Source organism: Hipposideros armiger, unplaced genomic scaffold (assembly GCF_001890085.2).
Source record: "Hipposideros armiger isolate ML-2016 unplaced genomic scaffold, ASM189008v1 scaffold_184, whole genome shotgun sequence".
Classification (NCBI taxonomy): Eukaryota; Metazoa; Chordata; class Mammalia; order Chiroptera; family Hipposideridae; genus Hipposideros; species Hipposideros armiger.
Window position 1 is genome coordinate 908,090 of NW_017731534.1, and position 27,890 is coordinate 935,979.

The 27,890-nt window shown below is 35.1% G+C and overlaps 2 protein-coding genes across 6 annotated transcripts in view; one reads left to right on the forward strand and one right to left on the reverse strand.

Annotated features, from left to right (window-relative positions):
• The window catches only part of IFT74 (intraflagellar transport 74), a 73,291-nt gene that overhangs the window by 23,055 nt on the left and 22,346 nt on the right, over positions 1 to 27,890 (reverse strand). For all 4 annotated transcript variants that reach the window (XM_019652673.1, XM_019652674.1, XM_019652675.1 and 1 more), the window contains exons 9-13: positions 14,072 to 14,210; positions 12,937 to 12,999; positions 9,258 to 9,401; positions 6,940 to 6,980; positions 4,423 to 4,502 (exon numbers count right to left, since the gene is read on the reverse strand). In XM_019652673.1, the coding sequence (XP_019508218.1) occupies positions 4,423 to 4,502; positions 6,940 to 6,980; positions 9,258 to 9,401; positions 12,937 to 12,999; positions 14,072 to 14,210 (467 nt within the window). The remainder of the gene's footprint in view (positions 1 to 4,422; positions 4,503 to 6,939; positions 6,981 to 9,257; positions 9,402 to 12,936; positions 13,000 to 14,071; positions 14,211 to 27,890) is intronic.
• On the forward strand, positions 16,453 to 26,765 carry LRRC19 (leucine rich repeat containing 19). 2 transcript variants are annotated; one of them, XM_019652678.1, is made up of 6 exons: positions 16,453 to 16,575; positions 19,281 to 19,386; positions 21,800 to 21,889; positions 23,721 to 24,234; positions 24,893 to 25,081; positions 25,593 to 26,765. In XM_019652678.1, exons 3-6 carry the CDS (start codon positions 21,809 to 21,811, stop codon positions 25,919 to 25,921), a joined length of 1,113 nt encoding a protein of 370 aa, XP_019508223.1. In that variant the 5' UTR covers positions 16,453 to 16,575; positions 19,281 to 19,386; positions 21,800 to 21,808; the 3' UTR covers positions 25,922 to 26,765. The 2 variants fall into 2 exon arrangements, with proteins under 2 accessions (XP_019508223.1, XP_019508222.1); XM_019652677.1 differs by lacking the exon at positions 19,281 to 19,386.

Sequence of the window (27,890 nt, forward strand, 5' to 3'; positions counted from 1 at the left end):
GCTCCAGGTTGAGCTGTTGTTCAGCATCTTAGCTGTGGAGGGCAGAGTCACTGGCCCTCATATGTGGGATCCAAACCGGGGCCCTCTGGCGTCCCAAGCCAGCTTTTAACCATCGTGGCACTCGGCCGGCCCCTTCTTTATCCCTTTTAAAGTGATACCAAGAAACTTACGATTCCAAGAAGACAGACTATCACTTCCATAGTCTATATATTCATCTTTTTGTTAATGCAAGCTAGGATTTCAGCTGTTCTGGAGGCTGTATCACATTAATTCATACTGAGCTGTTATCTAACCCCCTGTAACACTTTCTCATATTTTAGTAGGTCAGAGCACTTTCTTCTCTTCCACTCCTACTTCAATTGTCATTAATTTTGGGGTCCTATTAAATACCACTGTTTTACATTGAGTCTCTTTCTCCCACCTACTTTTCACATATCATTACAAAAGCAATAGTTTATCAACTACTACTACACTGATATGTTAAAATGAGTACATATAAATATAATGTTTTAAACTAACATTTGTCTTTAGGTTTAACCCAACTTACCAATCGTACATTCTCTGCAAAATGTTTTAAGTTTCATCAGGAAAGTTTCTTTACAGCTATGCAGACAAGATCTGATCATTCTATTTCTATACACAATGGAGGCACTTTAAAAATATATAATAATTCTCTAAATATGTAAAAGTTAAAATATTGCTAAAAGCCTCATAACTCCTAAAGAAAAGAAAAAGGGCTATGCAGAAGTTTGTTTCAACAGAGCAATGTCAATACTATCAGATGGTATAATGAGTAGTCCCTGGCATGCACTAAGCACAACATACAGTGTTAATTCCTTCCTAAAGCAGTGGCTATCGAGCTTTGGCATGCTTTAGCACCATCGGGAGGGCTTGCTGAGACACAAATTGCTGAGTCCTATTCCCAGGATTTCAACATTTAGTAGGTCTGGGGTGGAGCCCAAGAATTTTTATTTCTAAGTTTCAGATGGTGCTGATACACCTGGTCTGGAGATAATACCATCATTCTAACAAAAGATATAAAGTGCAGCTTAACCGATCTCCAAATTGAACAATAAGCAATGATTCATTCTTTTTCATTGAATGCATATTGAGAAACTATGGAATAGCAATGCATATATGCCATTTGAAATCTCAGATGCCAGAAGATAAACCACATTGAAATTAAGTAGATTATTTTGTATATCCTGGAGGGAATGCTAATAGGAAAATACTTTCCAAAGTACTACTTGGGAAAACTGCTGGAAAGTTATTCAAGTTTCAGTTTATAAATTAATAGCATTAATAATAACAACTGCTAACATTTACGTACACTTTTTTAAATGCATGCTATTCTGAGTGCCTCTCTCTCTCTCTCTCTCTCTCTCTCTCTCTCTCTCTCTCTCTCTCTCTCTCTCTCTCTCTCTCTCTCTCTCTCTCTCTCTCTCTCTCTCTCTCCATTCATCTAATTCCACAGTAGCCCTTAGCGGTAAATAGGTACTGTTATTATCTCCATTGTAACGATGAGGAAACTAGCGTACAGAAAAGTCAAGTAGCTATTCCAAGATCAGCCAGTAAACAGCACAGCCTGGATTCGAATTCAGACGTTCTGGTCACAGAACCTGTGCTCTAAACAAAACCATATGTTTTATATTTTTACTATTTTGATAGACACATATAAATTATGGAGAAAACTGCAATGAATTTAAGGTCAGTAACACAATTATCCTATATTATGTTATGTACACTTCTATTATGATACATATTTATCACACTGTAGCAGTTAGATATTTAGATATCTGTGATATGTTGTATTAATAATCACATGATATTCGGTTCTACAATTTAATCAATCTTTAGGAAGATACTGTACCCTAAAACTGAAGGAATAATTTGTAGTAAGTAAGAACACTCAAAAAACCTTCTTGGGGAGGTCCACGAGTATATTTTGTTAACTGCATTCATCAAACCTAGTCTGTATGTACACAGCCAGAAAATTAGCCCCACCTTGTGGATCACGATAGTACTACAAATTCAGGCAATTCACAAGAGAATTGTCAGAAAAGTATATATTATCTTGGCTGACAAAAACTAAAACTGATAATAACAAGCACTGGTAAGGAAACAGTTCCATATTGTCAGTAAAACCTTTTCTAAAAATAATTTGCAAAAGCAATAAAAATTGTGAACATAAGTAACATTCTATTCAAAATTTCACTTCTAGATATTAAAAAAATATTTTTCAATTACAGTTGACATACAATATATTAGTTTCAGGAGTACAACCTAGGTATTAAACATTTATATAATTTAAGAAGTGATCACCCGATAAATCTAGTACGCATCGGAAACCACAGTTATTACAATATTTTTTACTATATTCCCTATGCTGTACTTTACATCCCTGTAACTTTTTTTTTTTTTTTTAAGCTGAGCCATCCTGCCACCTGTTGGCAGCTCAGCGGCTGCTCAGCTAGGGCTGGGAATCGAAACACTGTTGCTCAGAGCTCAAACTCTTAAGCTAGCTCTTTACCAACTGAGCCACTCTGCCGGCCCCCTGTAACTATTTTTATAACTGGAAATTTGTACATCTTATTTAATCATTAGAAACATACAAGTTAACAAACATATAGGTAACAAGATTATTTACTACAGCACTGTTCTTGGTAGTGAAAAATCAGAAACAACCTAAATGTCAATGTGGACACAGCAAATACTACTTAACAACAATAACAACAATGATGGCAGCTAATAACTGTTGAAAGTGCTTAATATGTGCCAGGCACCATTCTTAGTCTGGCTTTAAGGCCTTGACCACTATGCTATATATTTTAAAATAAAGTATACATCCTCATATGGAATAACATACATTATATACAATTAAATGAAGAGACTCAAACTAAGAGAAACTATTATATATATATTTCAAACATAAATGCTTGCAGATGTATAGATAAAAGGCTAAACAGCAAACTGTAAACAATGATTACCTCTGAAGACCGGGATGAGTGTGAGAAGAAAGAAAAGGACTTTTTACATTACACATTTTTGTACTGCTTAATTTTTTACATTAAGTACATGCCAGATTGATTATAAAAACCACACAATTTAAAAAGTGAATTATTCGGAGTCTTCAAAAGTTAATAAATTAAAATTTTTAAAAAGCAGGAAAGGGTAACCTACATGCTGAGGCTAATCGCATGGTTAATGAGAGCACATAAGAATAGTCACTTGAGGTAAAACACACACACACACAAAATGAAGTACATTTAAGGTGATTAAAACTCTTTAGAAATTCTGGGTGAGTGAAGTTTATAACTGGTAACTTCTTGACAAAGATCTCAGGTTACACATACACATCTAATCTAATTCCAATTCCAATCACCCATGCTACCCACTCAAACTCCACTAAAACTCTAGTAAGAAGAACTTTTAAAGGTGAAACTCCCAGCAAAGTGGAATATAGCAAAGGAAACAAAAGTAATAATGTTTTTGAAGCTGGAAGCAGATGCACAAGTGGTACAAAACCTGAACCTAAGCCAGCATTATTGGGTAAAGCTGAGAACCAACCCAACTTTAAAAGGCTCAGGAATTTTGCATAGAAGACTGATCACTTATTTTGTACTTCTTCCCCATGAATGGCTTTGTCATATCTTAAAATAATAACACTGTTCTCTCTAGAATTTAATGTAAAATAGTGAAAGTAAGTAAGGGCTTGATTGGAGTTAAGTGGACCAAAAAACATTTACTTAGGGCTGGCAGAGTGGCTTGTTGGTTAAGAGTTGGCTTGGGAGTGTGAGCTCTGAGCAGCAGGGCCACTGGTTCAGATCCCACATGGGCCAGTGATGCTGCGCCCTTTACAGCTAAGAACAACAGCTCGACCTGGAGCTGGGCTGCCATGAGTCGCCAGCTGCAGTGGACTGCTGTAAGCTACCGTGAGTGGCTGGCAGCCAGCGAGAGGTGCCGTGAGCCCCCGTGAGTGGCCGTGCAGTGGCCGGCGACTGATCTGCCTCTCCCGGGAAGAGTGCAATGATGGTGCCAGCTTGGGCCAGTGAAGCAACGTCCTCCACAACTAGACTGAAGAACAAAACGACAGCAACTTGTCTACTCCCCGTCCCCTAATTCGCCAGCACTGTTCCCATCACCCCAATTCCCCAATAAAAATTTTTTTTAAAAAAATTGCTTTGCCAAATACATTCTTATTATATAATCATTTTAAGTTATTTCAAGTTTTTAGTCAGCTTAAATAATTTAGTATTAATTGTAACATTTAGTATTATAACACTTCAGTATTTTAGTCAAGTTAGTGATAGCATAAAGAATTAAATAGTAAATCCCAGGTAAATAGTCCCTGAGGACAAAATTAATACTGTATCAATATTATGTAACTGTTAATATACATGATAAAAATACCAGAAAAATTACCTTGGTGTTCTTCTAAATCCATGTCAAGTTGCCTAATTTCTTCATTAAATTGATTTATTTTTTCTTTTATATCTGTCAACCTGTTGAAAATATTTAACAAATTTATGATAGATAAAATAGGTATTCAGTGAAAGCATTTAATGATGATGTTAAGAAATCTTGTCTTTTCTAAGCTACATAAACAATATCTAGAAATAACATGCCCTATTCTGAGGATACTACAAAAAATTTAGAGAGAAAACTATTTTCTAGATCTTTTTTCATAATTAACATTTCGAGAGCATGCATATTCTGAGAATGTTAGGTTGACTGACTTCAAGAGCAGACTTTCCCAGTTTTCTTTTGAGCTTGACTTACAACATTAAAAAAGTGAGAAATCTTTAGAAAATTTTAGAAAAGTCTTTCTTTCTGTAGGTTTGTATAAACTGAACTAAGTTGGTAAATCAGTATCAAAAATTAGAAAATTCTGGGCCGGCTGAGTGGCATGTTGGTTAACAGCTGGCCTGGGACGCCAAAGGGTCCCTAGTTCGGATCCCACATATGAGGGCCAGTGACACTGCCCTCTACATCTAAGATGCTGAACAATAGCTCAACCTGGAGCTGGGCTGCTGAGTCACCGGCAACGGCGTAGGCTGCAGCCCCTGTGGCAGTGGGTTGCCATGGGCTACTGTGTGTAGCCAGCAGCTAGTATGAGCGGCCAGCAGCCCCCGTGAGTGGCCGTCCAGAAGCTGGTGACTGATCTGCCTCACCCAGGAAGAGCGCAATGATGGTGCCAGTTTGGGCCAGTGAAGCAACGTCCTCCACAACTAGACTGAAGAACAAAAGGACAGCAACTTGTGTGTTCCCCTCCCCCCAATTCACCAGCGCTGTTCCCATCTCCCAATTCCGCAATAAAAAATCTTAAAAAAAAAAAAATTAGAAAATTTACCACTGATAGAAGATTATATGGGTTAACATTCTAGGAAGAAGCAGTTGTACTTATTACAAAGATACAGTAATCAAGACAGTGTGTCACTGGAATAAGGATAGATACATACAGCAATGGAACAAAATTGTGAGTCCAGAAAAAAGGCCCTGTATCTACATACAATTGATTTTTGACCAAGGTGCAAGACAACTCAATGGAAAAAGAATATTAAATAATATTTGTTGAAAGAATATTTCAACAAACGGTGTTGGGACAACTTGATATACACAAGTAAAATAATATAACTGGACTCCTACCTTATACCATATACAAAAGTTAACTCAAAATGGATCATAGATCTAAATGTAATAGCTAAACTAAAATTCTTAGAATAAAACATAGGCATAAATCTCTGTGACTCTGGATTAGGCACTGGTTTTTTAGATATTAATACCAAAAGCAAAAGCAACAAAAGAATAAATAGATAAAATGACATCATCAAAATTTAAAACTTTTGTGCTTCAAAGGACACCATTAAGACAGTGAAAAGATGACCCACAGATTGCAAATCATTTATCTGTTAAGAAACTCATATCCAGAATACATGAAGAACTCTTATAATTCAATAATAAAAAGATAAACAACCCAATCAAAAAATGGACAAAGCATCTGAACAGACATTTCTCCAAAGATTACATATGGTCAATAAAAATAAGAGAAGCTACTCAATATCATTTGTCATCATGGAAATGAAAATCAAAACCATGAGATATCACTTCACACCCACTCGGATGACCCACTATAATGAAAAAAGATATAGTAACAAGTGTTGGTGAAAACATGGAGAAACAACTCTTATAAGCTGCAGGTAGAAATATAAAATAGTGCAGCTGCTTTGAAAAATTGTCTGGCAATTCCTCAAAAAGTTAAATATAGAGATACTATATAAGCCATCAATATATATATATATATCCAAGAGAAGTGACAACATATTTCCACACAAAAACTTATACATGAATTTCATGCCAGTATGACCCATCATAGCCAAAAAATGGAAACAATCTAAATGTCCATCAATGAATAAACAGATAAATATGATATATCCACATAATGGAATATTAGTTAGCAATGAAAAGAAATGAAATACTGATACATGCTTCAACACACATGAACTTTGAAAACATTATGCTAAGTGAAAGACTCTAGCCACATATGACCACATGTTATATGATCCCTTTGGCATGAAATGTCCAGGATAGACCAACCTACAGAGACATAAAACAAAAGTGGTTATCTAGGGCTGGGACAGGGGATGAAAGGGGTGATGGTTAAAAGGTGAGGGGTCTAAGGGTGTGTGTGTGTGTGTGTGTGTGTGTGTGTGTGTGACTGAACTGTCCTAAAATTTACTGAGGTGATGGTTGCACAACTCTGTGAATACACTATAAACCTCTGAATTGTACACTTTCAATATGTGAATTGTATGGTATGTAGTTGAAAATAAGATCGAATGCGGCACGCATATTATCAATGTGAACCACTGAAAAATATGCACCTCTTGCATATTTAGAATGAGAAATGAATGTGAAATGTCCTAATATAAATGTACTTACTGTCGTTCCATGCTGGCTATTTCCTGATTATCTTCTTTAACCTATAAAGGCATAAAAAGAAATAGTATTGAAGAATTACTCATTGTTAGGCTATCTTAAAGAGAAATTCCTTGAAGATATGTTGTATAAAAATGTCAAATCTCTTCTCTGTCTTGAAACTCCTTGAAATCCAACCTTTAAGTTAAAAGAAACATAATTAAGAAACTATTCACAAATTTTTCTTTCTTCCTCAAAGGAAGGATGGTAACTGATATTTCCATACCAATCCACCTGGCACAATGAGGTTAACACATCTTAAGGCCTGAAATCAGTTTACATAAACATCTAGGATTTCGGGGCTGGCCAAGTGGTGCATTGGTTAAGAGCTGGCTTGGGATGCCAGAGGGCCCCGGTTCAGATCCCACATAAGAGGTCCAGTGACACTGCCCTCTACAGCTAAGATGCTGAACAACAGCTCAACCTGGAGCTGGGCTGCCGTGAGTCGCCGGCAACGGCATAGGCTGCAGCCCCTGCTGCAGTGGGTTGCCATGGGCTACCGTGTGTAGCCATCAGCCAGCGTGAGCGGCCAGCAGCCACCGTGAGCAGCTGTCCAGAAGCTGGCGACTGATCTGCCTCGCCAGGGAAGAGTACAATGATGGTGCCAACTTGGGCCAGTGAAGCAACGTCCTCCACAACTAGACTGAAGAACAAAAGGACAGCAACTTGTCTGTTCCCCTACCCCCAATTCCCCAGTGCTGTTCCCATCCCCCAATTCCCCAATTAAAAAAAAAAAACAAAACATCTAGGATTTCTGAGATGGTCTCTACCCTGTGCCCCTACCCCCAACACACAAGGTAGAGCTGACAGATTTAGCAATCCTGTTGCATCTGAATTTCAGATAAACAATAAATAACTTTTAAGGTATGTATAGAACATGGAATATTTGAAATAGACTTACCCTTATTTCATACACTTATTCTAAAAGATAATTCTTTGTTTATCTTAAATTTAACTACGTAGTCATTCTGTATGTATCTGGCAATCCTATCCTAAGATCAGTCCTCCCCTGCCTCCAATGATCTATTTCCAAGGAACTTCAGAGATTCTAGATTTTAATACCTTTCTGGAATGATCCTAATACTTAAATAACTCATGACTTGATCCCTAATGTTCTTCTAAACACACTGGGTTCAACCTAAGACCACAAAGGAATCTAATTTGTATGCTCCTGGCTAAAGCTGTTCCCAAATATACCTATATGCAGTTCTCCTAAGGGCCCTATAGTAATCAGGTCTCAGGATAAATAATAGGCTAATTATAACTTAGTACTAAATTAAAGCCAGCCTTGGGGTTGCAAGAAAGCTACTGAATGAATACATACGACGTGACCTTGTGACATATTGTGATTTCATAGGACATTTTAATTTAATTCACTTCATGAAAGCACTGAAAATAACAACCACAAAAAAATCATTAGTCTTGGGGCACTTCATTTTCTAAATACAAAGCCCCAAACAAATAATGGAACAGATCTTTAATAAGATTATTTAATTATATACTGACCAATAAAGAGGAGTTTCAAGTTTTCTTTATAAGACTCTAAAACATGAAAAAATGGCCAAAATATGCACGAAGACCATGTAAAATTAGGATTTAAGTAAAAAAAGCTTTGCATGAGAAATGGCTTTTACCAAGATTTTCTTGATCAAGTAGTTCATATTAATTTAGGTGAAGCTCACTTTTCACTGTTTTGTTTTGTTTTTTAAAGATTTTTTTATTGGGAAATTGGGGGAGGGGAACAGCGTTGAGGAATTGGGGAAGGGGAACAGACAAGCTGTTGTCCTTTTGTTCTTCAGTCTAGTTGTGGAGGACGTCGCTTCACTGGCCCATGTTGGTATCATCATTGCGCTCTTCCCGGGTGAGGCAGATCGGTCGCCAGCCACTGGACGGCCGCTCACTCGGGCTGCCGGCTGCTCATGCCAGCTGCCAGCCATTCATGGCAGTTATGGCAGCCCTGAAGCTTCACTGCAACCTATGCTGTCGCCAGTGACTCACGGCAGCCCAGCTCCAGGTCGACCTGTTATTCACCATTTTAGTTGTAGAGGGCACAGCATCACTGGCCCTCATGTGCGATCCGAAATGGGGCCTTGCTGCTCAGAGCTGGTGTCCCAAGCCAACTCCTAACCAATGCGCCACTCGGCCAGCCCACTTTTCACTGTTTTTAAGACAATAAACTTACTGGCTTTCTGCTCTATTCATATGCCTTAAATACAATAAATCAACACTTGTACCAAATCCTGACAAATTAAAATAAGTATGTTTGTGTTTGTTTTTGCTACCTGTTTAAGCAATCGCTCTCTCTCTTCCATTGGAGAGCCCATACTTTTATCTTCTGCAGTCATTTGATCCCGATGGGACTCCAACTCATAAAGCTTTTCATACAGCAATACAGCCTCCTGCTTTACCTGGGAGGGTGCTATTTCCTGAAGGAAACAACAACAAAATTTTATTATTTTATCAAAAATTATTTTCAAATAAGAATATTTTAAAATATATATTTTCAAAAAAATATTCATAAGAATAAGAACCAATTTAAACCACCAGCATCTTTAAATAGAGATGTCAAATATCTACAGTATTCAATAATGCCACAAAGCACATTTCTAAACCGGAAGAATAAAAATAAATTCCCGTATACCTTCATAAGCTATTTTCAGCCTAAGAGTCACAAGAAGATGGTAGCCTTATTTTATTTTCTAAATATAACACCTGAAAAAAGATAAGGACATCCCTACCAATCGGAAGATAATAAAGGGTCAAAATGTATGTACAACTTAAACCACAATATCCAATTCAAAGACCAAAGAACTGATCTCTAGAGGGAAAATATTTTTCCCTGAAAAGGTCATATATATCATATATATATATATATAATATAAAATACTTCCCCACAATGTTATCAGTTGAATTGTATTACCCAAAAAGATATACTGAAGTCCTAATCTCCAGTATTTGTGAATGTGATCTAGTTTGGAAATGGGATTTTTGCAGATTTAGTCAAGTTAAGATGGGGTCATTTGGCAGGACCTTCATCCAGTATTATTAGTGTCTTTATAGGAAGAAGATATAGGCAGAGACACATAAGGTAAATTCCATGTGATGACACAGGCCGAGTTTGGAGGGACGCAGCTATAAGTCAAGGCATGAACACCAAGGACTGACAGCCACCACCAGAAGCTAGCAGGCAAGGATTGTGCCCAGAGTCTCAGAGGGAGCATGGCTCTGCTAACACCTTGATTTTAGACTTCTAGCCTCCAGAACTGTGAGAAAATTTCTGCTGTTTTAAACCACCCAGCAGCACTAGGAAACTAACAGACACAAGTAGAATAGTTGCTGTGTATTCACTACTGTTCTGCTGTTCACAAAGAGAAAATAAGGGATGTAATAATTTTATTAGATGACCAAAATAGCTAGAGGTGGTGTTGTTGTCAATGGTGGTAGTGGTCATGGTAAGGATGACGAAGAAAATGACATCTGAAGCTGTTTATTGAACATTTGTTCTCTCTGTGCCAGGAACTGTACTCCATTGTTCTTTACACACTATCGCTAATACTCAAAACAACTCTATAAGATAGCACTACCATATCTGTTTTACAGAATTTTTCTAAGTTAACAAAAATAAAAGTTAACAATGGAACCATAAACAAGATCAGATTTTTAAGAGGGAAGACCACCTTTTTTATTGGAAAGCAACAGAGAAGAAATCTTTAAAAAAAAAAAAAGTGAACAAGAGGAAATGTTTAAAAGTCCATAGGAAAAGGATTATATATACCGCTTGAGTAACAGATTAGCTGCAGGTGAAAAGGCATGGACATAAAGTCTAGATAGAAGAAATGCAGCTATTTTGAGGTATCCCTTTTCATAATATCTTCCCCTTCCTTTTGCCTAACCATCCTACAGATTTGTTCAAATTGCATATGATAAAACTGTTCCTGAAGACTCAAGCTCATGTTGCTTCTTTATCTGATTTTTCAAACTCCTGTGAACTGAGTAATACTTAGCACAGTAGTTAGCAAATATAGATATTCAATAAATACTAGCTGATTGATATTTGACATAATGTTTTCTAGAAGAACAAGTCAAAAAAATACAAGGAATCTGGAAAAAGTTAAATAGAATTAGTGACTTAACATTTTCTTGGTTTGAGAATCCTGTAAATTTTTTTTTTAATTCCTGTGATTTCAGGCATACAGGTACTGATGTCAAAGAAGAGTGGCATCAGTACAAGCACTAAATCTAAGATTATAGCTTACACCTTGTCCTGTGGAAACCAAATGTGCCAAGAGAAATTGACTCTCTTCCACACGCCCTAAAGAAATATTGAGGAATTGTGCAAGCTGGCTGTGTTAATACTACATATTGTCCTATTCCTTGAAGCATCTTTCTATTACCAGAGAGATCTAAGAAAATAAAAATTTTGTGTACCCATATATGGACCATCTGATATAAAAAAAATGCAAATAGGGCCAGCAGAGTGGCTCAGTTGGTTAAGAGCTCGCTCAAGAGTGCGAGCTCTGAGCAACAGCAGTTCGATGCCGGGCCCCAGCTGAGCTGCCTCTGAACTGCCACTGAACTGCCAACGGGTGGCAGGATGACTCAGCTAAAAAAAAAAAAAAAGAGCAAATATTTTTAAGCAAACTATTTTTTATAGCAAATTTCCAAAGAATGATTACAAAATACTCATGTTTACTTCTATTGCAAGCTAGGTAACAGCAATCTTGTCAATCTACAATGTTACTAATCTTATTATCATCATATCTGCCTGAATCCATAGAATATCAGGAAAGGCAGGGAAGTTTGAGGTACAGACAGTATATTAAAGTGGAAAGGACATGAAAAGGTAGTTCACAGAAACAGAAATACATTGGTCAAAAGTATATATAAAGAGATACTCAACTTCATGCATAAATAAATGGAAATTAAAACAAGATAGTAATTTTTACCCATTCAACTAGTGAAAATAGAAAAGGTGGATAATGCTTGCTGTCAATCAATGAGTGCAGGTAAAAACAGGCACTCTTATATGTTGGGGATAGGAGTAGAAAATGGAACAATCTTTTTGGAAGGCAATTTGGTAATCTCACAACATTTAAAAGTGTATAATTATTGACCCACTACAAGAAATTTATCTTGATATACTGCTATAACTTAGCATAAAATATACATCTTCAATGCAGCATTATTTATACCAAAAAACTATAAACAATCTACCCACAGACTTATAACACATAAGTCTGTGTTATAGTCATACAGTGTAATACAATGCAGTGATTTAAAAATAATGAGGGAGCTCTTTAAGAACTGATGTGAATAGACATTCAAGAGAGAACGTTAGATGAGAAAAAAAGCTGCAGACAGCATATCCAATGCCACTTGAGGTTTTTCCACAACAGTAAAACCAAGTTCAGATTATAGGACTGTTAATGAAGATTAAATGACAATGCTGGTGATCTATGTCAAGAAATCAAAAAAGCAGCTAGTAAGAACTCAATAAAACTAAGAGTAGTTCTGTCTGGAAAAAGGGAAAAAAACAGGAATTTTTACTTTCATCTTAAATTTTTGTTTTACCATAAAGATGGTCTGTTTGTGAATTAAAGTTGCTTTAAATAAACAAATAAGAAAAAAAACACAAGCTTTTACATCTTTAGTGATGAACTGATCTCTCTTTCTCTTCATTTTTTTTAGTCTCTTGTTCATGTGTTTAAATTGCCACTAGGTTCTGTGTGCCCAAGCATACTGAATGATTTGTTTTGTACACAGCAGGTCCCTCAATAATTGAATCTTAATTTCTTACCGAACTAGGATATTTATGGTCCTGAATAGGAAAAAATATATATTATACTCCTGTAAGTAAACTGCTAAATAAATATGTACTTAAATGAGTTCCATAAATATATTTAGCTGAATTATCTTTTGTAGCTGAGTAATATAGGAATCCTTATTTGATTTTATACTTACGGCTTCCAGACTCTCTTTTTTTATGTTCAGTAAATCTAGTTGCTGCTGCAGTGTATCTAACTCCTAAAAGAAGAGAAAAAAAGCAAATACCCATGCAAGTTACATTAAGAATAAGTTTGTTTCTCTATCAACATTTCAAATGTGGATATAATAAAGTAAATTTTGTAAATATCTTCAATGAGTATCTTGTGATTTTACTAGAATTTATTAACTGTCATTATTTCTATTTTTGCCAATTTCTTTCATTATCCCTAAAACCTTTTCCATGATCCACCTTTAAAAATACTTTATAAGGGGTGGCCAGTTAGCTCAGTTGGTTAGAGTGCAGTGCTCATAACACCAAGATTGCCTGTTCAATCCTCACATGGGCCACTGAGCTGCACCCTCCACAACTAGACTGAGACAACTACCTGACTTGGAGCTGATGGGTCCTGGAAAAACACACTGCTTCCCAATTAAAAAAAAAAAAAGCTTTATAAGCCAGACCTTTCACAGTGAATCATCATATCACTTTAATCATCATATTGAATATCAGAGCCCTTCAAATTAGTGATGTCATTAAAGTTATTTTCAATTTTGTTGTTAACCATGTTTTCATATTTTTGGCTTAATTCCTTTTTTAAAATTATTAATTTTTAAATTTTATTTTATTGTAGTAAGAACACTTAACATGTACCTAATTTCTTTCAGGGTCAAGATCTATATGGCAATTTACATGGCTCACTCCTGGATAAGACCCTTGAATTGAATCCTGTGTAGGATTAAATATATTTTGATAGCATTATGGCATTTCTGTAATATTCTTTCTTCAATGTTTCATTGTATCTTATAAATCCTGTCTACTGTATAAGTTATATTAAACTGTCATTGAAGGACTATCTGACAAACTAGAACTACTTTCATTATTGGTGTTTGTGGGGACTAATTCTCTGTCACTGGTTAAAGGACACCTGGGCATGAAACAACACGAGCTTGCAAAGCTGAGTCTTCACCGCAATTGAATGTTGGGAGAACCTTGTGAAGTGAAGACTGATCAGCAGCAGGTCTAGTCAAGCTCTCAGTGGATGCCGATGCTGCCCATATTTTTGGTAGCAAGATGGCTATGTGCCTGGTACAAAGTAGTGATGAGTATTACCTGCAACAATTTCTCATTTGTGGTTTTCATTTCTATGTACTTCACTTGTTTTTCAGGAGGCATATTTTTGATAATGTCATCTGCTGCTTGTTTTTCCTGTTCAATGTCTTCTTCTACACTTCTAATTTGTTTTTCCTTCCTGAAATCAAAATTATGCAATATTATTTATCATATTGAGGGGGAAAAAATCAGTTCATTTTACTCAGGTTCTAATCTCAATTAAATAGGGTACTTAAATGTATTCAACCATAGTTCATGATCTAAAAGTCCTTTTAGATGTACAGAAAATTTTATTGGACATGTACAAAATTTGGCCCCATCAGCATAGGCTTATTTTGCGTCTTTCTCTTCGCAACCCCTAAATGCTTCTATTTCCTTACTTTCCATTTTACTTTGCTTTCTTATATGAAAACAGATGGATTATCATGGAAAATCATTAAAGCCTTCTACATATGAGGGTGCATTTACATTGTTTGTTATCATACCCTCAAGACAAGAAAGTTAAATTTTAGAATAAGGGTTTTCAAACATTTTTTAGCTACAGGATTCTTTAACCAAATGAAATCTTATATGGAGGTTTACTATGTAAATCAGATAAAGTAACACAGTTCTGACAGAACTGGGAGTAGAGAGACCGATAGTGGAATTTAGAAAATTCAAAACTTTGCGTTAATGTTTTGTTTAAATTATCTTTTATCTACTGCTTTAATTAAAATAGGTATTCCACAAATTATCAACTATATTTTAGCACTGCAAAATAATGTAAATTTACCTAAAAAGAAAACAGTATAATCATATAAAGCAGTAAAATTAATTACAAACAATAATTATCATATAACGACAAGAAATACCAGTGATGTGACACTTATTATTTATGCAAAGCCAATTATCAAGACAGAAAAATTCTGAAAAAAATAAAGAGGTAAGATGCTAGTTATCATGTAAATACTTCAAGATATACATATAAAAAGTTTTCTTGAAGATAAATTTCAGTTCCAATATCATAAATTTCTATTTTAAGTTTCAAAATATGATTATCCTACTATTTAATCTCTTTCACACATAGATACTAATTTCTACAGTTTTCCCAATCACGAACTAAGCCCAACAGACCCACATGATCACCCCACACTCTTTATGCACTCATACTCTATTAGAATAAGATAATCCAAACTCAGAAATTTGCCAAATATCCTCTCCCATTCTGTTGGTTGCCTTTTGTTTTGTTGATGGTTTCTTTTGCTGTGCAGAAGCTTTTAAGTTTGATATAGTCCCATTCATTTATTTTTGCTTTTATTTCCCTTGCCTTTGAGGTCAAATTCACAACATCCTCACAAAAACCAAGGTCCATAACTTTAGCACCTACGTTTTCTTCTACGTGTTGGAGATTTCACTTTGGGTGAACACACAATGCAATATACAGATGATGTATTATAGAACTGTATACTTGAAACCTATATAATTTTATTAACCAATATGACCCCAATAAATTTAAAAATAAATAAAAATAAACAGAAATTTTCCTAAAAACATATCATAATAACCAAATAAATGATGAACATAATGACACAGACAACCTGGAATTTATATTTATTTTTGTCTCACATTTGGACAGGGAGTGATGCCTACACTTTAAACCTCAATACTATAGTATAACAAATGTGTTTGCTGCTGCTACAATTTACATGGGTGTACGGGCTCACAGAACTTTCAAGCAGAAAAGCTCATCTATTTCAATCTTTTTATTTCATAGATTAAGGATACTGAGTCCCAAAGGAGTTAACTTTTTGGAACTCATTCTGAACTACATGACTACTCAATACCAATAATGAATTTTAACCATGTTTTTGCCTGTGTCTACTGCAGTTAAATAGCAACTAATGTTGTACATATTGCATTTTACAAGGGGAAGTTACAGCAAAAGGAAGGTAACTGATTTTCTGAAGGCCACATAATGGCCAAGTGTCAAGTGTTTTAATGTTTTGAGCACTTTGATCCTGCTATAACTTGGCAGTAAAACCAGCAATGATGGTATCATAAAAATGAGTCAACAACAAAGTTGAAACTCAGTGGAATACCAAACTTGGTGGTATCTTTTTGACTTCAATCTTTCTAAATAAAAAATACCTCTAGGACTAACACTTAAATCACTTTAGCTATATTTCTTTAAAAGTATGAATTCTCAAAATTATATACTTTAACTCACAAAGTAAATTGGTTAATATTTAAATTTGTTAAGAGTAATTAATCACAAAGGTTTCACAAGCCACCTTACTTGTTTAAGAAATCAAAGATGACTTTAAGAAATTATTCTTCTAGTCAATCTTTTGCTAAGGAAGTCTAGCCTTTGTTGTCTTTTTTTTTTAATCACCTCTTCATTGGGTACAAAGGTTAAAATGAAGTGAAATGCAATCATATGACATACTTTTCTTTTTAATGGCGTAGAAGAAACAGAATAGATTCTTTAGCACACCAGTCTCAGAGACAAAAGAAAAAACGTAAAGGTAAGAATCTTATATATTTACAGGTTTGGTGTTGTTCCTGAACTTTTTTAAGAAATCAATTTGTTAAGTCTGTACAAAAATCTTCGCCTTTAACAACTGAAGAAAGAGCTTTCAGTCTACTTTAGAAATATTAACCTGAGATTGGCCAAGAAAACCCTTCCCAAATAAAGTTATAATATAAGAAAAATTAATTATTTTTCTTTTTCAAAAAAGGTTTCATCTATCCAAATTTATAAGATCTTTTTATTTTGAAATATGTTAATCTCAGAGCATTCGCAAGTGACTTTAACTTAAAAACAAATTTGTAAGATGAAAAAGACTGGCCATCAGTTGATAATTGTTGAAATTGGGTGATAACTATTCTCCTTACTTAGAGGTTTTTTTCTTGAAAACTTCCATTATGAAAGTTTTTAAATCTGTAAAAAAAAAATCTATAAAATGGTTGATTACAAGAGTGAAGTTAATTGTGAATTAACATCTTACTCCAAATACACTGAATTCTGGCATAAATATCTAAAATATTTAATGGCAAAATTATATATACATTTAACAAAACTTAAATAATTACATCATCTTTTTATTCTGTGGTATATAATAGTCATATAAAGCAAATAACGAAAAACTCCTAAGAAACCTGTACTTAAAAACTGCACTAAGGACAACAGTATTTATCTTTGGATATTTACCATTTCCTTTTGTGTAAAGCTTTTTTTCTGTAATGTACGTATGTAAAACGGCACTTAATTTTGTGAAATAATTAAAAGAAACTGATATTCCATTTGTTCTCTATTTTTTAATAACTAACTTTAAACCCAAATATCATTTCAAAGTAAATTTCAAATTGAGAAAAACATCCTACAGGGAGAATAAGGTGATAACAATTGTCTTCTTTTTAAAGTAACTTTTTAAATAGGGTAAATTGACTCAATGACAATTTCTGCATAATCTACTGGCTAGTTTTCGTGCCAATCAATTCCTTCAAACTAGCCAAAAATGCTAACAAATGCTTTTGTCTAGGGATTTTATTCAGTGTCGTGAAAATCAACACCCACTCCCTCTCTCAATCTTTCCCCTCTCAAAAGACACACAAATATATGAAAAGCCCCATGGACCATGGGTTTCAATCAATGCATTTCATAGCTTTAGACCTAACAATGCTTTCTTTACTTTGTTGAATGCTTTCTTGTACAGAATCTACTTTAAGCTCTGAGTATAAACTGCTTGTAACTCTAAAATTAATCAAATAGAAAGGAAAAAAAAGATTTCTAATCCTTATAATTTTATTTCTTTTAGCACACTGGAGAAAACAATTATTAGTATTACATAGATGATAAAGAAAATAAAGATGATCCTATCTTCATTTCTACATAGGCTCACAGTCTGGCCTGACCTCCATTACCTTCTTCAGCTGCTTCTAGTCCATATTAACTCTTCACTTAATTTTCTTGGTAGCCTATTTGCTTCCTTTAATGATCCCTATCCTATTTATTTCTGAAAAAAATAGCACATCTCCCTTACTCATCACTACCTTACCCAAATCTGAACCCTACCAGAGACATCAGTAAGAAATTCACTACACCACTGAGAAATACTGAAACAAGCCAATGAAGAGGCTGCACTCCTATTCCTAGAGATCACTAAACATGGGTAAAATAACATTTTATTAGATGATTTAGGGATCCCCTTTTTGTGGGCAATGGTCTGGAATGGTCTGAAATAACTCATTTCTGACTCTAAAAGGGATTCTATTATGATATACATCCAAGTTGTGAAATCTAGGAGGAACAGTGGCTTTTTCTAACAAATTTGATTTAACTACAGAAAGGGAGAAAGCAGAAGGGGAATACGCATAAGACAAAGAGGAGATTAACTAGAATAGACTAGAATCAAAATAACAAAATACCTCATTGCTAACGAACAGGTAACAGATATTAGTAATTTAAAATGAGTCTTACTCATTCTGAGTAGTTTTCTACTTCCTGCTCTGCTAGAATAAGCTTTCCCTTCAAAATCATAAGTAACTAATTGCAACATATGCTGTAAGAAGGCTCAAAAGAAAAATAGGACTCAGATTTTAGAAAATCACTAAAGATGATAATAGGATATATTCGTACCTTTCAGCATAATTTTAAACTTGCAGCATAGTTTTTAATGTTGACTTTAAGAAAACAGATAAGAACAAGAAACATCAAGGTCATGAATAAAATGACTAAATGAAAGTAACTACAGAGGGTGACAAAAAAATGTATACACATTTTAGGAAAGGAAAAAACTATATTAAAATTGTAATACAATGAATGACGTTAGCATTCATTTGATTAATGCCATTTTTTGAGCGAATGTCATAATACACATTGCTACTGTAAAGTAATACAGTACATAGATAACATTTCTTAAAATGTGTACATTTTTTAGGCACCCCCGGTATTTAGCAAGAACTTACTCAAATAAATGGCAGTTTCCAGTTAAAGATGGCATGTTGAATATACCTATTAACTTTGACCTCTGCCCCAAACCTGACTAAAATGAAAACAAAAGGTAGTAAGGACTATAAACTCAGACGGATAAAAGAGAATGGAACAGGGGGCAATAGCAATAGAACATGGAAACTAGAAAGTTAATAGTTAAGTGGAAAATGACTGGGAAAGCAATTTTCCCAAGCCAGCAGTGTGGAAAGCTGAGAAGTCACTTGATTTATACTGCAGAATACCGAAGTGGCCCAGAAATGGACAGTGCCAGGCATTCTGGAAGTGGAGAAGGAGCGGGCTAAAACACAGTTGAAAGTCTTCGGCCCTGTCTCTTCCCAGTCAGGTAAAGCTCCTTTCCCACAGAAAAAGAAAACTGAGGCTTTTTTTCCTCTCAGGGGAGAATAGGACCAAGGGGATCTGGGCACCAGGCACAAGTGAGTGCAGGACCATTATGCTGAAAACTGGAAAAGTTCACGTTTACATACATACCAATTACTGAGCTAAATCTACCCTTCTCACCACTCAGCTCTCAGAATGCTGGCCACCCTGCCTTATTTGTTTAAGCAGTAGATTAGAAAAGTCATTTTGGGGAATCCAGCTAGCCCAAGAGAAAAGACCTAAAGATGATGACATTTAGAAAACAGTCCAGCAAGTTCACCCTACAGTAAGGTTTAAAGTTAATAAGATCCACATAAATGCAGTTTCCAATCAGCTTTTTCATTTCCCACTCTTACATGTAAACCCCTATTGACTATTAACAGATATAGAAAGAAAGCCTCTTATTAACAGTGGTTCTCAACCTGTGGGTCGTGACCCCTTTGGGGGTTGAAGGACCCTTTCACAGTGGTCGCCTAAGACCATCGGAAAACAAAAAGATATTTACATTACAATTCATAACAGTAGCAACATTACAGTTATAAAGTAGCAACGAAAATAATTTTATGGTTGGGGGTCACCACAACATGAGGAACTGTATTAAGGGGTCGCGGAATTAGGAAGGTTGAGAACCGCTGCGTCTATTATAAAGGACAGTCACCAAAATAAACTGAAAAAGCTTACCATGAGGACACAGAGGCTATTCAAGGAAAAAGAAAACAACAAAGATACAAAATACAATAAGAAAAGATAATACATTCATGCCACAGGATACTATTAAATTTTCAGAGAACAAAAAGAGCTCTTAGAATTAAAAAGACAGGAAAAACAACACCTTTAATAGAAGAGTTTGAAGATAAAGTTGAAGCTATCTCTCAGAAAGCAGAGCAAAAACACACAGAAATAAAATATAGGCGAGTAAAGATAAAAAATTAGAAAACCCTTGTAGTAGATCCAACACCAAATTAAAGCAGTAGTAGAAAGAGAAATGAGATTTTTAAAAAATGAGGAAAAAAAAATCATCGATGAAAGAAGTCAGAAAATTTCCTAGAACTGGGGGACAGCTTCCAGAATGAAAGCATCCACCAAGTACCCAGTTTCATGAATGAAAACACTCTTACAAAGAATAATGTAATTTCAGAATATTGATTTTAAAAGCTTTAACAGTTAAGAAGAAGCAAGTTACATAAAATGATAAAGAATTAGAATAACATAGCATCACAGTTCTTAAAAATAATATTAGAAACCCAAGGACAATGGGATAATGCTTTCCCTCAACATTTTGAGGGAAAATTATTTCCTACTTAGAATTCTATTTTTAGCCAAATTATCTTTCAAGGTCTAAAAAAAAATCTCCCTCCTACAGTCATTTATGAATCTATTCAAGGAAGCTCCATTGGAAAAACAAAAGGCAGTAATCCAAGACAGGGCATTCTAGAAAATGGGAACCCAGCAATAAAGACAAAAGGTAATCTCTACAATGAGGGGTGGAGAGAATGTGGAAGTCAACAGCTGTGTACAGGGCCTAGTGATCTGCTCAGCTAGATTACAGCATGGCAGCAGGCTCTGGGGAGAGTTCGTTCTTTAAGCAGATGAAACAGATTAAATATCTAACATGCAAAAACTGTTGAGTGATATGCTAAGAAAAAATTGGGATATAAATTCATGAAAAAAGAAAACAAAGCACTTAAAAAAAGAGTACAATTAATTTGGCAAAAGAATGTTAACAGGAACAGAAAAGTAATCTTGTTACATGGCTCTATCAGACAGCATTTATATATTCGTGGCAGTATAAACTCTGAATACGCATCTTACCAAAATTAGAAGTAACTATGTTTGAAGAATGAAGAGACAGGAAGTATATATTTGATGTGTTAAGCTGAAGGTAGGGAGTGTTTGCAAGGGAGCGAAAGACTCATCTCCCAGAGTTATAAGTCAATGGATAATACCCATAAATGGAAACTAAAATAGAAAAATCAAGTAGCAGCAATATAAGAATACACTTAAGTGCGCACGCGCACACACACACACACACACACACACACACACACACACACACATTCTTCTGGACTTTCTTTTGTGCACATATATTAAAATGTTAAAGTATGCAAGTACTTCAGTTGTTTTGAAGTTCCTTTCTTCGATCTAGAAACTATTGAGACACCCTAAAAAATACTGTCTTCCTTCCATTCCTCACAGGAGCTTTCCAGTTTGTTAAGATTAGAGTGCGCGGAGTGTGAAGGAAAATGTAGTTATTTCACATTTTATGTATTTTAAGAAAAAAATTGATTGAAAAGGAGAAAAAAGAAAATCAAAATGTCTTCCATAATTTCTAAAGTTCTGGTCTCCTACAGAGATGAAAATACTCTCTTTTCTATCAGGCCTGCGATATGAAAACCACATGCATCCTGATCTTGTTTTGGCTTCTCTACATGCTATTATTATCAGAAGAAAGCCAGACTTCTAAAACAGTAAGTTTTTGCAAAAATCAAGATAGTGAAAATATTTTCAAATGTACACTTTTTTTTACATTTAGTTAAATATTCCAATGCAGTAAAGGGAAGCAGAAACAAACCCAAACAAAAACCCAAGCTATCAAAACTCACTCTTTAGGTAGCTATATACATTCAAAGTCTGTGACCTCTATGCGAGATTCTAATTTGACAAAAGCAGTCTTCATTTTTTTTAAACTAAGTTCTCCAAAAGTTGATAAAAGAAGAAATCTGTAAATTCTTACTATAAAATCTGAGATTAGTTTCAAGACATAAAAATCACACTTTAAAATGTAGGAGACCTGGGCCGGCCGAGTGGCGCGGTGGTTAAGAGCTGGCTTGGGACGCCAGAGGGCCCCGGTTCCGATCCCACATATGAGGGCCTGTGACACTGCCCTCCACAGCTAAGATGCTGAACAACAGCTCAACCTAGAGCTGGGCTGCCATGAGTCGCCAGCAACGGCGTAAGCTGCAGCCACTGCTGCAGTGAGTTGCCATGGGCTACCGGTGAGTAGCCGGCAGCCAGCGTGAGCGGCCAGCAGTCACTGTGAATGGCCGTCGAAGCCGGCGTCTGATCTGCCTCGCCCGGGAAGAGCGCAATGATGGTGCCAACTTGGGCCAGTGAAGCAACGTCCTCCACAACTAGACTGAAGAAAAGGACAGCAACTTGTCTGTTCTCCTTCCCCAATTCCCCAGCACTGTTCCCATCCCCCAATTCCCCAATAAAAATCTTTTAAAAAAATAAAATAAAAAATAATAAATAAAATGTAGGAGACCTTTTTAAAACCACACGTTTATGAGAAAAATTAATTGTAGTTACATTATTATTGCGACAACATTTCAATGGCAAAAACAGTCAAAACAAGAATGATTTCTTTGGATCTATAGCCACATAAGGAAAGTACTTCTTCATGTTGCCTGGCTCTTTAAATTCAATACATGGTTCAATTTCTGCTATATTTTCTTTTAAAACACCAAACTTTGAGCTGTTCAGCCAATAGAGTTATATATTATAGCTTAATTAAGAAATGATAAGTGTAGAGTTGGTAGCTCTGGCTAATTTTTAAAAATTACATATTTTAAACTATGTAAGAGGGGCTGACTGAGTGGCTCAGTTGGTTAAGAGCTTGCTCAAGAGTGTGAGCTCTGAGCAACAGGGTTGCCGGTTCAATTCCCGGCCTGAGCTGAGCTGCCGCTGAGCTGCCAACAGGTGGCAGGATGGCTCAGCTAAAAAAAAAAAAAAAAAAACTATGTAAGGTGTCAGACTGGCACTAGCCTTAATTGGGATGAACACTTCGTAAGTTATAGCAATATCTAATCACTATGTTGTAGAGCTGAAACTAATATGATATTGTATGTCAACCTTAATAGAAAAATTAAAAAATAAAGACTACTGGATTTTAAAAATTACATATTTTAAAATGTTTTCCTCATTATAAATGTCAGTCTTGCACAATGAAATATTAAATAAGTTAACTGAATTATTATTCAATATGTATTTCCAAATAAATGAGAATATACCAATAGTCTTTAATGATTATGTAATAACAGTTGGAAAATACCTGTAATGACAAGCTACAATCTCCTTGCTCAATTATAAGTATCAGAATTTCCTGAATCTTCAGTATTCCATCCCAATAAAGAAAAGCATTTGCTTTTCCTTTTTCACACTATAGCACCAAAAGATTAGATAGTAGATTTTTTTCTAAATTATTTCCTTCCAATGTCTAATTGCCTGGATATAAAAATATTTTAATTCTGTTAACACTTTTTCTGATTAATGCATTTCTAATTTTTTTTTCTTTTTTAGGAAGTCAAATGTAATTTCACTGAAAAGAATTATTCTTCGATTCCAGCAGATATCAATCAAGATGTTACTATACTTGATCTCAGTTATAACCAAATTACTCTGAGTATTAGAGACACAAGTGATCTACAGAGGTATTTGTTACTCACTGAGCTCTATTTGATTGAGAATAATGTCGTTATCTTATATAATAATAGTTTTGGTAACCTCTTCAATCTAAAAATTTTAAATATCTGTAGAAACTCCATCCACATAATTCTACAGGATGCATTTAGCGGCTTAAATAAACTAGAACAGTTATATCTTTGCCAAAACAAAATATTACAACTGAATCCTGATACATTTGTGCCTCTAAAAAACCTGAAACTTCTGAATCTGCAAGGCAATCTAATAAGCTATTTTGATGTTCCACAACTGTTTCATCTGGAATTAATCACTTTATATGGAAATCCATGGAACTGCTCTTGTGGTCTATTGAATTTGCAGAACTGGTTGAACACATCAAATGTGACACTAGGTAAGCAATCATAATTTAAGTTAATCAAAACCAAAATGTGATGGATTTTTGGCTGTTTTACCCCAGAAAAGCCTCTCATTTCATTTTCTAAAGAAAAGGCAACCATTTTTGTTTAAAGGAAATAGGAAGAAACACTGAAAAGTAATTGTTGCATAGATGCTTTTCCTCTTGCCTCTCCAGAAAAAGATGAAAAAAAGAAATTTAAGTGTTCTATATATGTCTGATGATACTGTCACTTCATGTATTAAGTTTGTATTTTCAATACCCGGCTAACTTTTTAAGTACTTCCTTTTCTTAGGTTATCCTGCCAGAGAGTAGGTGAAAACCAGTGCCTACTTTCTTAACTGCAAATCATGCTCTGCCTGAGATCTAGATTTTCACCACTATCTTTATCAAAACATCTTTACTAACAAAGACAAACTAAACAATAAACAGATATTACACTTAAACAATATTCATAAAATAACTTAATAAACAGGAATGTGCATCTGTCCCTCGTGTTGCCAGGCAATACTAGAGTTTCTTATAATATCTAACAATGACATAAATATGTCAAAAATTCTAGATAAAAGTAATTATGAAATGTTAACCATAATAATTTATTCACCATAATTTCATTTTCAATGAAAATCTTAATTTATTCTTTCTGATTTACTAGAAAATGAGAACATCACCATGTGCAACTACCCAGATATCCTGAAGTGCTACAGTATCAAAACAGTACCTTATAAGGCTGAGTGCTACTCAAAACTTTCTTCACCTATAATTGAAGATCTTTATATTAATTTTCAGTCCATTAGCAATTTGACATTTAACAGCTCTTTGAACAACTTCACAAGAAACTCAGGTAATATACTGGTTTTGAATATTAATATTGGTGAAGGTAACATACTAACTAAACTAAGATAGTTCTCATTTTTCTGCATTTTCAGTTTCAGAAACAATGTAAAGGAACAATTCCTCATCTCAACAAAAGATTGACAAAATACTGGGTTTCCAAACTAAGTTCTGCTAGTTACCAGCCAAATGCCACTAGGCAAATTATTGAACTTTTCTTAGTTTGAGTTTTAACTAGTCAAGTCACAGTTCTTAGCAGGTATAAATCCGTAATGTTCCTAGGTGAATGAAAAAACAATACCTGCAAAGACAGGAGTTATTTTGAAAAAAGGGTATTCTTTCACCACACTATGAAATATCTTTATTTATTGTAGTTTTAGTAGGTTTTGCTTAAAGAAATCATAATGTACATTCATTTCTAATACCAATATTTGGGGAGTTATTAGGACATGTAATTTTTTTTTTTTGTCAATTTAACAAAGTATCTCCTCTCTTTCTCTATTCTCGGTATTCTACTTAAGAACATGAACCTCTTGGAAAAAGCTGGGTTTTTCTCGTTGGAGTTGTAGTCACTGTAGTAATAACTTCACTCGTCATCTTTTTTGCTATCAAATGCCCAATATGGTATACTTTTCTGCGTAGTTACAATCACCATCCCCTGGAAGAGCATGAAGCAGAAACTTACGAAGCTGATTTTACCGGATATCCAAGTTCTCTTTCACAGATATCAGATGCGAACTCCGAAGAAACTACAGTAATATTTGAACAACTACATTCATTTGTGGTAGATGATGATGGGTTTATTGAAGACAAATATATAGACAGTCATGAATTACATGAAGAAAACTGACTTCTTTCAAAGTTTGATTCTTTAAAAAATGTTATGGGTTCACTCACAGCATAGACATGGAGGTTTTGATATGCGACATACCAAACTATAGTTAGTAGACCTTCATATTAATTGCAACACAGATAAATCCTATAAAATTATGTTTTTCTCATTGGTATTGAGAAAGTCAGTCCAAATACAGTAACTGACACCTTCTCGGTAGCGAAGTTACAATACTAGTATTACTATTCTCAGCAGTATTCAGGAGGCCATTCTTGTATATACCAGTAAAGAAAAGGCCTAAAGTAAATTATTCATTAATTAAAATGAACTGATTCTCATATCAATTTAGATATTTGATATAACATACACTAAATTATATTAAAGCTTTACTGGTTGGAATCGGTAGAGAAATAAAGGTTTTGGATTTATATCATGAGTCAGAGTAATTGGAAAACATTTTTTTAAATGCTTCCTGTATTAGCACAACAAATATCCTGAAAATGTAGTAGCAATTTGAAACACAGGCATATTCCCTAATAAGTTACTACTGTGTCCTGTTATAAAGGCTATCATCATAAGGCACGATCGTCACAATTGAATAGTATGGTGGTTTCCAAAGTGGGTATCACAGTCATCCATAAAATCTTATTTTAAAAAATACACATTTCTGCCTTTCTTTGGAAGATTTTATTCAAATTAGTCCATGCTGGGGCTGAGAAATCTACAGTTGGTGCATGGACAGCTGTTTGGGGTTCTGTAGATACAGGAATGTTTCCCAAATTGTTTTCTAAAAGATTAATTTCCAGAGAGACATTCCAAAGTATTTACAAGGGCAAAAAAATAAGAATAAAAACGTACGTGGTCAAATTACTACAGAATTACTATAGGAAATGCTGGGTTTAAACTAAGTGAAACAAGGTTCTTTACTATAGGACTCATCCAAGATTTTACTAAGCTAAACTGCTCTCTGCTCTTCAAAAGCAAATATCAAGAACTTTCCAGGGCCGGCCGAGTGGCACATTGGTTAAGAACTGGCTTGGGACGCCAGAGGGCCCCGGTTCGGATCCCACATATAAGGGCCAGTGACACTGCCCTCTACAGCTAAGATGCTGAACAACAGCTCAACTTGGAGCTGGGCTGCCATGAGTTGCCGGCGACGGTGTAGGCTGCAACCCCTGCTGCAGTGGGTTGCCATGGGCTACTCTATGTAGCCAGCAGCCAGCGTGAGTGGCCAGCAGCCGCCGTGAGCAGCCGTCCAGAAGCCAGCGACTGATCTGCCTCACCTGGGAAGAGTGCAATGATGGTGCCAACTTGGGCCAGTGAAGCACTGTCCTCCACAACTAGACTGAAGAACAAAACGACAGCAACTTGTCTGTTCCCCTTCCCTCAGTTCCCCAGCGCTGTTCCCATCCCCCAATTCCCCAATAAAAATCTTAAAAAAAAAAAAAATTTCCAGACTTACTTTACATTAAAACCCTTTTTTTGAGGTATGCCTACTAAGAACTCATAAGCACAATAAGGGTTCAAAGAACATAGTTTGGAAAACCCTTGCCCTGAGACTATCATTAGTAGAGTCTAAAGTGAATTACTTACCAATTCCTTATAATCAATTGGCTGTAATCATAATTCTAGTAGCTTACTGCAAACAGTGGCATTAAAAACTATAACAAAACCTATCATTTTTATCTCCCATATGTGAGAAAGTTAAATGTATTTATCTGTATCTTTTAGAAGAAAATATCTTTAAAACACTGAAATATATTTATGGATGAAACAATATGTCTTAGATTTTCTTTACCATACTTCAGAAAAGAGAACAGTTGCTAGTGGTGTGGATGGAGCAGGGTCAAATATGAGCTGACAGACCTAGGACAAGGGTACAAAGGAGTACATACAGTACACTGTTTCATTTTTGTATATGTTCAAATTTCTCTATAATAAAGTTTTAAAGGTGTGCAATAAAGTTAGAAAAAAACAGTAAAAATAA